The 12665-nt window shown below is 36.1% G+C and overlaps 1 protein-coding gene across 1 annotated transcript; it reads right to left on the reverse strand.

Moving 5' to 3' along the window:
- Positions 1–672: 672 nt before the first annotated feature.
- On the reverse strand, positions 673–3768 carry LOC136320811 (olfactory receptor 5AP2-like). The gene is made up of 2 exons (XM_066253959.1): positions 3738–3768; positions 673–1641 (listed from the first exon to the last, which is right to left on the reverse strand). The coding sequence occupies exon 2, from the start codon at positions 1609–1611 to the stop codon at positions 673–675; it is 939 nt and encodes a 312-aa protein (XP_066110056.1). The 5' UTR covers positions 1612–1641; positions 3738–3768.
- Between the last annotated feature and the right edge of the window lie 8897 nt (positions 3769–12665).

The following is a 12665-nucleotide window of genomic DNA, read 5'->3' on the forward strand; positions in this document are numbered from 1 at the left end:
AGAAACTTCTGCTCCATGGCCCTTGGTGTTTTGTTCTGTGATCCCCTTTATATTTACCCTACAGTTTGTCCCAATTATTCCTTCAGTGACTTAGATTACTCCCCAGGTTAAAACACTTGATTTGGGTGAAAAATATGTGGTTCAGTGTAGAGATGACGTATTATAGAATGGTACACCTGAAACTTAGGTAATGTTATTAACCAATGTCACCTCAATAAATTTAAAAAAAAAAGCAACAAAATAAAATAACTTGACCTGGGTAATTCTTGCAGGATTAAAGTCTGACATTTCTTTCTAGTCACCAAGGACAAGAGGCAGTCAGTCTCTAAACCTAGTTTTAGTCCTCTGAACATATTCTGGCTCAGCCTACACTCTATCAGCTGATCTCCAGCAGTGACACACACCACAACCAATCACAGAACATGTCAGTCTTTCTCTGTCCCACCTACTTTTATACTGGGCTCTATACCTCTGATAGGGCTATTGGGTCAGTTTCAAGCATGCACGTTCTGTGATATAAGTGGATTTTATACTGAGTAATTATGTTCCCCATGATGCCTGGGACATTTGGTTCAACTTTACTATCAGAAAAAAACAAAGAAACAAAAAATGAAGTTAGACTTGGTCATTTCTACATTCCCTCACTGTGCTAACATCCCACATTTTGCAATTCTAAGTACCGAAGTAAAAGGACATTGTTTTAAACAGTTTACCAAAAGAAGTTCGGACCTCCTTGTTTCTCAGACTGTAGATGAGAGGATTTAACATGGGGATGACCACTGTATAAAACACAGACACCACTTTGTCTTGATCCATCGAATAGCTGGCGCTGGGGCGCAGATACATGAACAGGATTGTGCCAAAGAAGATGGTGACCACCATCAGGTGGGATGCACAGGTGGAGAAGGCTTTGTGCCTCCCCTCGGCGGAGCGCATCCTCAGGATCGCAACAAGGATGTAGAGATAAGAAATGAGAATGGTCAGAAGGCAGCTCAGTTCGTTAAAACTGGCAAAAGCAAAAATGACAACCTCATTGACGTGTGTGTCAGAACAGGAGAGTTTTAGGAGGGGTGGAGTGTCACAGAAAAAGTGGTTGATGACGTTTGAATGGCAGAACGGCAGTTGGAAGGTGAAACCAGTGTGAATGGAAGCATTCACAAAGCCTGCAAGATATGTGGCCAGCACCAGAAGGACATTCAGCTGGGGTGACATAGTGACTGTGTAAAGAAGAGGCTTGCAGATGGCCACATACCGGTCATAGGCCATCACAGCCAAGAGAAAGCCTTCAATGCCAGCAAAGGAACCAAAAAAGAAAAATTGTGTGGCACATTTATTAAATGAAATGACTGGGTTTTCCTCCCAGAAATTCACTAGCATATTAGGGGCAATGACAGAAGAATAACAGAAATCAACAAGGGACAAGTTACCGAGAAAAAAGTACATTGGAGTGTGGAGATGTAAGTCAATCTTGATTAATACGATCATGCCAAGATTTCCCAACACTGTGATGGCATAGATGACTAAAAACACCACAAAAAGAATACATTGTAGCTCTGGATGATCACGGAATCCCAGGAGAATAAATTCAGTCACTGTTGAATGGTTGCTCATACCTTTGTCTCAGAATGGATGATTCATTTGCTGGGATAAGAAAGAAATCAAAAAACAAATTGCATAAAAAATACCAGGAAAATAAAATAGTGCCTTCTCTACTATAAGGAAAATTGTTTCTAAACTGTCTTGAGAACATATGTATTAAACCTCTTTATTTTCTTATTATAGTAAACAAAAGTTTCCTTAAGTTAACTCAGTAACCTATTTTATTTAAAATTTATTGTGTGTGTGCATGTGTGTGTGTGTGTGTGTGTGAAGTCTCTGAGGGTTGATCCCTATTTGTCCATATTCTATGCCACCTCCCAACTTTCCTCTTCCCTTGATCCTTCTGTTTCACCAGCTGTCATCCAATTCTTTTGCATTCTCATTTGCAACTAAAAATATAATACAGTTGAATATACTTGCTGTATCCAATTCTGTTTTTTTCCTGCTTTCTGTTAAGCCCACTGAAACCAGGCTTTAACCACATTATTCTACAGAAACTGCTCTTGTCTAAGTCATCAGAAATCTTTCTGTTGCCAAACCCAGCGATCTGCTATCAGTCCTCACCTTTTCCATCTATCAATAACATTTGACAGAGTTCATTACTACTCTTAGAGTTTCTTCTCCTATCTTCCAGAACACCAGACTTTGAGTTTTCCTCCTACCATATGAGTTGTTCCTTCTCAGTCTTCTTTGCTAGTTCAACCTCTCCTCTCTGAGTCTTAAGATTGGAGTAGCTCAGAGATCAGTCCTGATTCTCCTTCCTTTTATATGTATGCTCCATTTTGGTTGTCTTATTCAGTCTCATGGCTTTAAATATCATCTGTATAGTCACAATAGCTGAATTTATAATATATTTCCAGTCCTGACTGCTTTTCCAAACTCCAGATTTATAATCAACTTCTTACTCACATATCTATAGTAATATTGAATAACAATTCAACATGAACCAAAACTGAATGCACGTTCTCCCTTTGTTTGCTCCAAGGATAGCATTCCCTACCTCAAGTCAGTGACAACTCTATACTTCCATTTGTTCAAATAAATACCAAAAATAATTTTAAAGATTGATCACTTTTTCACAAATTCCATAACCATTCTATTAGGTAATTCTGTTGGCTCTATTTTCAAAAGATCTGTATCAATAAGTCAGTTACCTCCTACGACCTTCATTCCTACCACCAAAACCCACGCCAACATTATCTTTCATCTAGATTATTGCAATAGTCCTTTAACTAATCTTTCTGTCTCCACAATGAACTAAATTCTTCCCTGTAAATAACAACTTTTAAAAGTTTGTAGCCATTTTATTTTTTATTTTTTTTTTTAATTTTTTTTTTTTATTCATTTTAGAGAGGAGAGGGAGAGAGAGAGAGAGAGAGAGAAGGGGGGGGAGGAGCTGGAAGCATCAACTCCCATATGTGCCTTGACCAGGCAAGCCCAGGGTTTCGAACCGGCGACCTCAGCATTTCCAGGTCGAGGCTTTATCCACTGCGCCACCACAGGTCAGGCTGTAGCCATTTTAAGTTTGCAGATCTCTGTTATATATATACACAAACATATATTGCATGTGTTACAAATATATGAATTGACATAAACAATTATATTTTCTCTGATATATATGATCGTATATGTGTATGTGTATCCTTTATATATGCATATATTCCTTACTCTTCCTTTATATATGTATATATAATATATATTATATGTAATATATATAATGTAGGCTGAAATTTATAAACATTTTCCCAATCTGTACATATAAGAGCATAAAATTATTTTATTTAATGCTCTGCAGAAGGCATTAAATATGCCAGGAGTTTTGGCACTCTTTCTACACAAAATAAAACATCACTGTTTCACACACACACATATATATACACTATGATATACATGTGTACATATATTCATGTGTGTATGTGTATGGATTTTTAAATATTCTGTAAAATTCTTATCTGTTATTAATGATCCTAAAATTCTCTCTTCAAAAAATATTTACATTACTTTAGTTGGTAACAATAAAGTCTGTGCTTCAGACATATTACAGTTGAGATGTTTAGTCTTAATTACTTGACTGTTTTTTTAGTCCTCTTGGAGATTTCCTGTATCTGAACACTTTGAGATAAATTAAATCATCTTACCTTTTATCCTTAAGAAATAGTCACTGGAAATAGTGGTGTTTATTAGTTTACTTTCATTTAATTTTAAAAAGAATTTTGAAAGAATACAAATTTTCTGTACCCTACTATGAATTTTATAGTTTCAATGAAAAAGTAAGTGGAATAAAGGACTCAGTTATGTTGGAATTAAGTAACAAATTTAACGAAGAGTAGAAAATGCTTCTACTGACTCTGAGGCAGAGGGTCAACCTTTTTAAGGTTGGGAGCATTCTCATGAGATTCAGTCTCTGCAAAAGTCTAAGGCTAGAAACATGCTGATTCAAAATTAAAACACGCATTTATTTTCCACTGAGATAATTAAACCACAATCTCCCCAGTGAATCACATATACCCTGGGGCAGTCAGAAGTGCAAAAGCTACTTGTGATCCTGAGATTCCATTGAACACAAGAAATTAAATGGTACAGATCTTGCCTCCAAACTTCAGAATTACACTCAAAATATGACCACTACTCATGTCTGCCAGAATATGTCTGTTTTTGCATTCATTAATTGATCCATTTAATAAAATGTAGTGAATTTGTTTTATAGAACAGACAATATCCTTGGTACTGGTAGTCAACAAATTCAGTCTTATCCCTTGCTCGTGCAGCTTGCAGTTGGAGTTGTGGCAGAACAGCTTCTATGGGATGATGTGAAAGAATAAACTCCAAATCTCATTTATGACCATCAAGGCTTATGTGACCTGCTGCTCCTGTCTGACTTCAGTGCTTTTCCTTCTATTATTTGCTCACTCGGGTCCACATATATTTCTTTCCTTACTATTCCTTTAGCAAACCAAGCAGAATCGTGCCTCAAGGACTTTGTATTTACTGTAACATACATAGAATGTTCTTTCACAGACATTCACCTTATTTTGGTGAGACATTATCTTAATTTTGGTACTGATCAAATGTTATTACCACAAGGAGCTCTTCTCTGATTCCACCATTCCATATTCTATTGCCTGTTTTAATAGTCTTCAGAGTGCCTCTTATATCCATGTCAAACACATGTACATATACACACTCACCTGTGCATACATGCACACAGATTAGGTATGGACAATAAAGTCTCTCATACTTGAATATAAATCTCATGAGATCTGTGTCTTCTAACATGCTATATCTCCATTACATGTTATATTTTAGGTTTCTTTCATTAATAAATTTTTTATTAATTTTAATTTATTGTGTTTGCATAGGTTCTAGTGTCCCATTTTTAAACAGCTTTATTGACGTATGCATATGTTCAAATTCATCATATTATATATATTAACTATGTGCAGCTTTTTCTATATCAACAAATAGTTTTAATGTATTATGAGTAAATAAATATATAAAGGGTATCTCTTTTTCTGTCTCAAGCACAAACTAAGAAAACATAATAGAAAATAACATTTATAATTTAGCATGAAGAATGATAGTTCAAGCCCAAGGACACTAAGTATGATGTTAAGATACAGGTCCTCCTCACATACAAAAGGGGTGAGTATTATGGCTTAGTTTTATATTGTAACTAAGTAAGAAAAGGCAATTTTTTAATTTATTTATAAAATTAATTTTAACAGGGTGACATTGATTAATTAGAGTATATGATTCAGAGAAAACATCTCCAGGTGATTTTGACATTTGATTATGTTGTATACCCATCATCCAAAGTCAAACTGTCTTTTGTCATCTTCTATCTGGTTTTCTTTGTGCCCCTTCCCTCCCTCTACCCCTTCCCTCTCTCCCTTCCCCTCCCCCTGGTAACCACCACACTCTAGTCTATGTCCATGAGTCTCATTTGTGTGTCCCACCTATGTACGGAATCATACAGTTCTTATTTTTTTCTGAATTATTTATTTCACTCAGTATAATGTTATCAAAGTCTATTTATGTTGTTGTAAATAATCCAATGTCATCATTTCTTCTGGCTGAGTAGTATTCCATAGTATATATGTACCACTTCTTCTTTATCCAATCATCTATTGAAGGGCTTTTTGGTTGTTTCCACAGTGGCCAAGGCCACTGTGAACAATACTGTGATGAACATGGGGCTGCATGTATCTTCACGTACCAATGTTTTTTAGTTTGGGGGGTATATACCCAGTAGAGGGATTGCTGGGTCTTATGGTAGTTCTATTTCTAATTTTTGGAGGAACCACCATGCTTTCTTCCATAATGGTTGTACTACTTTACATTCCCACCAACAGTGAATGAGGGTTCCTTTTTCTCCATAGCCTCTCCAACACTTGTTATTATCTGTCTTGTTGATGATAGCTAATCTAACAGTTGTGAGGTTGTATCTCATTGTAGTTTTGATTTGCATTTTTCTAGTAGCTAATGAGGATGAGCATCTTTCATATATCTGTTGGCCATTTGTATTTCTTCCTGGGAGAAGTGTTTGTTCATGTCCTCTTCTCATTTTTTTCTTGGATTGTTTGCTTGTTTGTTGTTCAGTTTTATGAATTCTTTGTATATTTTGGATATTAGGCCCTTATCTGAGCTGTTGTTTGAAAATCATCTCCCATTTAGTTGGCTGTCTGTTTGTTTTGTTTCTCTTGCTGAGCAAAAGCTTCTTAGTCTGTTGTGGTCCCATTCATTTATCTTTGCCTTCACTTCCCTTGCCTTTGGAGTCAAATTCATAAAGTGCTCTTTATGGCCAATGTCCATGAGTTTACTATCTATGTTTTCTTCTATGTAATTTATTTTTTCATGTCTTATATTTAGGTCTCTGATCCATTTTTAATTAATTTTAGTACAAGGGGACAAACTGTAGTCAAGTTTCATTCTTTTGCATGTGGCTTTCCAGTTTTCCCAGCAACATTTATTGAAGAGGCTTGCTTTTTTCCATTGTGTGTTGTTGGCCCCTTTATCAAAGATTATTTGACCATATATATGTGGTTTTATTTCTGGGCTTTCTATTCTGTTCCATTGGTCTGAGTGTCTATTTTTCTGCCAATACCATGCAGTTTTGATTATTGTGGCTCTATAATATAATTTGAAGTAAGGTATTGTAATGCCTCCAGCTTCATTCTTTTTCTTTAGAATTGCTTTGGTTGTTCAGGGTTGTTGTTTGTTGTTGTTGTTGTTGTTTTCTTTTCTATTTTTCCAAAGCTGGAAATGGGGAGGCAGTCAGACAGACTCCCGCATGCGCCCGACTGGGATCCACCCGGCATGCCCACCAAGGGGGGACGCTCTGCCCCTCTGGGGCGTCACTCCACTGCATCCAGAGCCATTCTAGCACCTGAGGCAGAGGCTACAGAGCCATCCCCGGCCACAGAGCCATCCCCAGTGCCCGGGCCATCTTGGCTCCAATGGAGCCTCGGCTGCGGGAAGGGAAGAGAGAGACAGAGAGGAAGGAGAGGGGGAGGGGTGGAGAAGCAGATGGGCGTCTCTCCTGTGTGCCTTGGCCGGCAATCGAACCCAGGACTCCTGCACGCCAGGCCGATGCTCTACCACTGAGCCAACCAGCTAGGGCTGGTTATTCAGGGTTTTTTATACTTCCATATAAACCTAATGATTTTTTGTTCCATTTCTTTAAAAAATGACATTGAAATTTTGATGGGAATTATATTAAATTTATATATCGCTTAGGGTAATATGGTCATTTTGACTATATTTACTCTTCCTATCCAAGAACAAGGAAAATTTTTCCATTTCATTGTATCTTTTTAAATTTTGTTTAACAATGCTTTGTAATTCTCATTATATAGGTCTTTTACATTCTTTGTTATATTTATTCCGAGGTATTTTATTTTTTTTGTTGCAACCATGAAGGGGATTATTTTTTTGAGTTGTTTTCTGATGTTTCATTGTTGGCATAAGGGAAGAAAACAGACTTCTGTACATTAATTTTGTATTCTGTGACCTTACTATATTGGTTTATTGTTTCTAATAGTCTTTTTGTGGAGTCGTTGGGGTTTTTAATGTACAGGATCATATTATCTGCAAAAAGTGAAACTTTTACTTCTTCTTCCCAATATGAATGTCTTTAGTTTTTTCTTTTGTCTGATTGCTCTGGCTAGAATTTCCAGTACTATGTTGAATAAGAGTGAAGAGAGTGGACAACCTTCTCTTGTTCCTGATTTTAGAGGAAAAGTCCTCAGTTTTATTTCATTTAATATGATATTAGCTGATGATTTGTCATAAATGGCCTTTATTATGTTGAGATATTTTCCTTCTATACCCATTTTTTGAGTGTTTTAAAGATAAAATGATGCTGTATTTTATCGAATTTCTTTTCTGCATCTATTGATAGGATCATATGGTTTTTGTTCTTTGTTTTGTTGATATGGTGTATTACGTTAACCGTTTTACATATGTTGAACCATTCTTGTGATTCTGGGATGAGTCCCACTTGATCATGATGAATTATTTTTTTAATGTATTGTTGTATTTGATTTGCTAGTATTTTGTTTAGTATTTTAGCATCTGAATTCATTAGAAATATTGGTCTGTAGTTTTCTTTTTTTGTGCCATCCTTGCTAGGTTTCGGTATGAGGGTTATGTTGGCCTCATAAAATGTGTTTGGAAGTATTGCTTCTTATTCAATGTTTTGGAAGACTTTGAGTAGAATAGAAACCAAGACTTCTTTGAATCTTTGATACAATTTATTAGTATAGCCATCTGGCCCTGAACTTTTATTTTTTGGGAGGTTTTTGATAGTTGTTTCTATTTCCTCCCTGCTTATGGGTCTGTTTAGGCTATCTACTTCTTCATGACTCAGTCTAGGAAGATTGTATTCTTCTAGGAATTTGCCCGTTTCTTCTATATTATTAAATTTGGTGGCATATAGTTTTTCATAGTATTGAACAATAATTCTTTGTATATCTATGATATCTGTGGTGATTTCTCCTCTTTCATTTTGGATTTTGTTTATATGAGCCTTTTCTCTTTTTTCCTTAGTGAGTCTTGCCAAGGGTTTGTCAATTTTGTTGATATTTTCAAAGAGCCAGCTCTTTGTTTTATTGATTTTTTCTATAGTTTTTCTGTTCTTTATTTCATTAATTTATGCTCTGATTTTTATTATTTCCTTTCTTCTGCTGGTTTTGGGTTATCTTTATTCTTCTTTTCCTAGTTCCTTAAGATGTGAAGTTAAGTTGTTTACTTGGGCTCTCTCTTGTTTGTTCATATAGGCCTGTAGTGATATGAACTTCCCCTTATTACTGCTTTTGCTGCACCCCAGAGATTCTGATATGTCATTTTTCTTTGTCTATAATGTATCTTTTGATTTCTGCTTTTATTTCTTCTTTGACCCACTTATATTTTAGAAGTATGTTGTTTAATTTCCACATTTTTGTGGGTTTGTAAACTTCTTTTTTTTCACAGTTGAATTATAGTTTCAAAGCTTTATGATCAGAGAATACGCTTGGTATAATTTCAATCTTTCTGAATTTGTTGATGTTATTTTTGTGGGCCAACATATGGTCAATTCTTGCGAATGATCCTTGTACACTGGAGAAAAATGTAGACTCTGGTGCTTTGGGATGAAATGTCCTGTAGATGTCTATCATATCCAGTTGTTCTAGTGTTTTGTTTAAGGCCATATTTCTTTATTGATTTTCTGTTTGGATGAACAATCTAGAGCTGTCAGCAGTGTATTGAGGTCTCCAAGTATGATTGTATTTTTGTCGGTTTTTATTTTTAGGTTAGTTTGTAGCTGTTTCATAGACTTTGGTGCTCCTCGGTTTGGTGCATTTATATTAAGAAGTGTTTGTCTTCTTGATTCAGTGTTCCCTTTATCATTATGAAATGACTATCTTTGTCTCTGATTATCTTTGTTATCTTGCAGTCAGCATTGTTAGATATAAGTATGGCTACAGTTGCTTTTCTTTGGATGTTATTTGCTTTTGCAAATCATTTTGCAACCTTTCACTTTGAATTTGTTTTTATCCTTATAACTTAAATGTGTTTCTTGAAGGCAGCATACAGTTGGAATTTCTTTTTTAGTCCATTCTGCTACTAGGTGTCTTTTTATTGGTGAGTTCAATCCATTTACATTTAGTGTAATTGTTGGCACTTGAGGGTTTTCTATTGCCATTTTATTTATTGCTTTCTGATAGCTTTGTATCTTGCTTGGTTCTTCTCTTTTGTTTTTCTATCATTTGTTTTTGTTTGGTTATATTCCATAATTTTTTCCTCTCTTTCTTCTTTTTTTAAGCCATGTGTTTCTGTTGTGATTTTTTCAGGGGTGGTTATCATTGAGTAATAGAAAAGATACATATCATGTTCTTTCTAGTACATTATACTGGGGGACAAAATTTTTGTTGCATCCACAAAAACACTTGTTCTTACCTAATTCGAGTGTGCTGATCTCAAATCTGACATTAGTTTTTGTCTGTAAGCTACAGATTTTTTGCAATTCCAGGTTTTAAGTTTTCATCTTATTGTAAAATTTTCAACATTTAGTTTAACATAATGAAGTAGAATGTGTTCTTGGGCATCATCTTTGTGAAAATATAATAATTTATATACTGCGGTAAATACACTAATACACTAAAAGATATGATTGCATCAAAATTTGTCTACAATTTTGAAATGGAACATATTAAAACACTCATTTTAGGCCCTGGCTGGTTGGCTCAGTGGTAGAGTGTCGGCCTGGCATGCGGGGGACCCAAGTTCAATTCCTGGCCAGGGCACATAGGAGAAGCGCCCATCTGCTTCTCCACCCCCCCCTTCCTCTCTGTCACTCTCTTCCCCTCCTGCAGCCGAGGCTCCATTGGAACAAAGATGGCCCGGGCGCTGGGGATGGCTCCTTGGCCTCTGCCCCAGGTGCTAGAGTGGCTCTGGTCGCGGCAGAGCGACGCCCCGGAGGGGCAGAGCATTGCCCCCTGGTGGGCAGAGCATCGCCCCTGGTGAGCGTGCCGGGTGGATCCCGGTCGGGCGCATGCGGGAGTCTGTCTGACTGTCTCTCCCCGTTTCCAGCTTCAGAAAAATACAAAAAAAAAAAAACACTCATTTTAATCATAAAATTTGCACAAAACTTATTTAAATTCTATTCAGGCAAAAATTTGCGTTTATAGCTCTTGCGTTTGTCTACTTGTTGAGGACAATCTCGTTTGATGTTCCAGCAGTAGTCTGCCATCATTTAGAGCTGTCACGAAATAGCCGCCATTCTGTTGGACTGTAAGTGGTAACACCTAGCTGGCTGAGAAGACTACTGATATCATGGCAGTAAACAAAGTGTTCATCTTCGGGGAAAAAGTCCACAAAAATTTGTTCACGCTTCCTGAAATGGGATAGTTTAGGTGACCAGTGAAGTACATTCTTTTCTTGAAGCCTGGAGGCTAATAACTCAGCTGTTTTCTTTGATAGGCCCAAATCTCTTACTAAGTCATCCAATTCAGGTTGGCTAAACTGCTGAGGGGTTAATGACTGCTTGGCATCAGAAGAAGACCCTTCAGATTCTACAACCATTTTCTCATGCATGTTATCAAAATACACTTGATCATGACCATGTTCACTTTCTTCATCTTTAGAAGAAATAAAAACATTGAAAACTGGAACTGGGAGTGTCTCAGAGTGTGGAATAGGTCATATTGCTGAAGGAATATTAGGATATACGATCATATGTCGTTTTTTTCTTGCCGATGCCCTTTTTATAGATCAGACAGAAATAACAGTCACTGCTGTGGTCCTTAGGTTCACGCCAAACCATGGGAATACCAAAAGGCATTTCTTTGTGTTTTCCTTTTGTCCAGTCATGAAGCATTTCCCCACAATTATGACACACAATATGAGAAGCCCAATTCTTGTCTTGATCGCCAAGGGGAACTTGAAAATAGGCAATATCTGCACGTGTCCCAAATGATGAAATATTGCACCTTCAACGTTGAAGTGTGTAACAGCCACATATATAACAGAATGTGTCAGGATTATTCTTACATTTGCACCTACTTGAAGAAGCCATGATTCAATATTAAAACAAAAAATGGTGTGTTTATCAGATAATAATTTTTTACATGTAAAAACAACTATTATTATGTAAAAGTGGTTTGTAAAACATTAATTGCCTTGTGGTTATGTTCAATCCAAGAGTCGTTGCCCTTTAACTCTAATTTAAAAACCAATGTGTGCCATTAACTATAACAAAAAGAAATTAAAATTGCATAAAAACTAGAGCATGCACCAAAAATCAGATTTCAGATTTGGAATTAGCGATGCAGAAATATATAGAAAAAGTTCTAAAACCTCATGCAACAAAAAAATGACAAAAAAAATTGTTCCTCAGTGTTATCTCATGAGTGCTTCTGCACTCCATCCTTCTTTGCTACTGTTAATCTTTGTCCTCTTCCCTTTTTTTGATTTTGTTGTCACAGATTAATCTTGTTTTTATTGTGATTTTGATGGAGCTTTTACTTATAGTTTTGTTTTGTTCTTTGTATCTGTTTGGATAACCCCCTTTAATATTTCCTGAAGTGGGGGTTTTCTGGTGATATATTTCCTCAACTTTATTATATCTGTAAATGTTTTTATTTCTCCTTTGTATTTGAAGGATAGCTTTGATGGATATAGTATTCTTGGCTAGAAGTTCCTCTCTTTCAGAACTTTAAATATTGGGGTCTACTCTCTTCTGGTTTGTAGAATTTCTGCTCATAAATCTGATGATAACCTAATGGGCTTTCCTTTATATGTTGTATTCTTCTTTTCCCTGGCTGCCTTGAGAATTTTTTCTTTGTCATTGGTTTGTGATCATTTTATTATGATGTGCCTTGGAGTAGGTTTGTTAAAGTTAAGATAACTCAGTGTTCTGTTTGCTTCTTGAATTTGAGGCTCTAATTCTTTACACGGGTTTGGGAAGTTTTCATCTATTATTTGTTTGAATATGTTCTCCATTTCATTTTCTCTCTTCTTCTTCTTCTGATATACCCATTATTCTTATGTAGCTCTTTCTGATGGAGTCAAACAATTCCTGTAGGGCT

The sequence above is a fragment of the Saccopteryx bilineata genome, chromosome 1 (genome assembly GCF_036850765.1).
Source record: "Saccopteryx bilineata isolate mSacBil1 chromosome 1, mSacBil1_pri_phased_curated, whole genome shotgun sequence".
NCBI classification, from domain to species: domain Eukaryota; kingdom Metazoa; phylum Chordata; class Mammalia; order Chiroptera; family Emballonuridae; genus Saccopteryx; species Saccopteryx bilineata.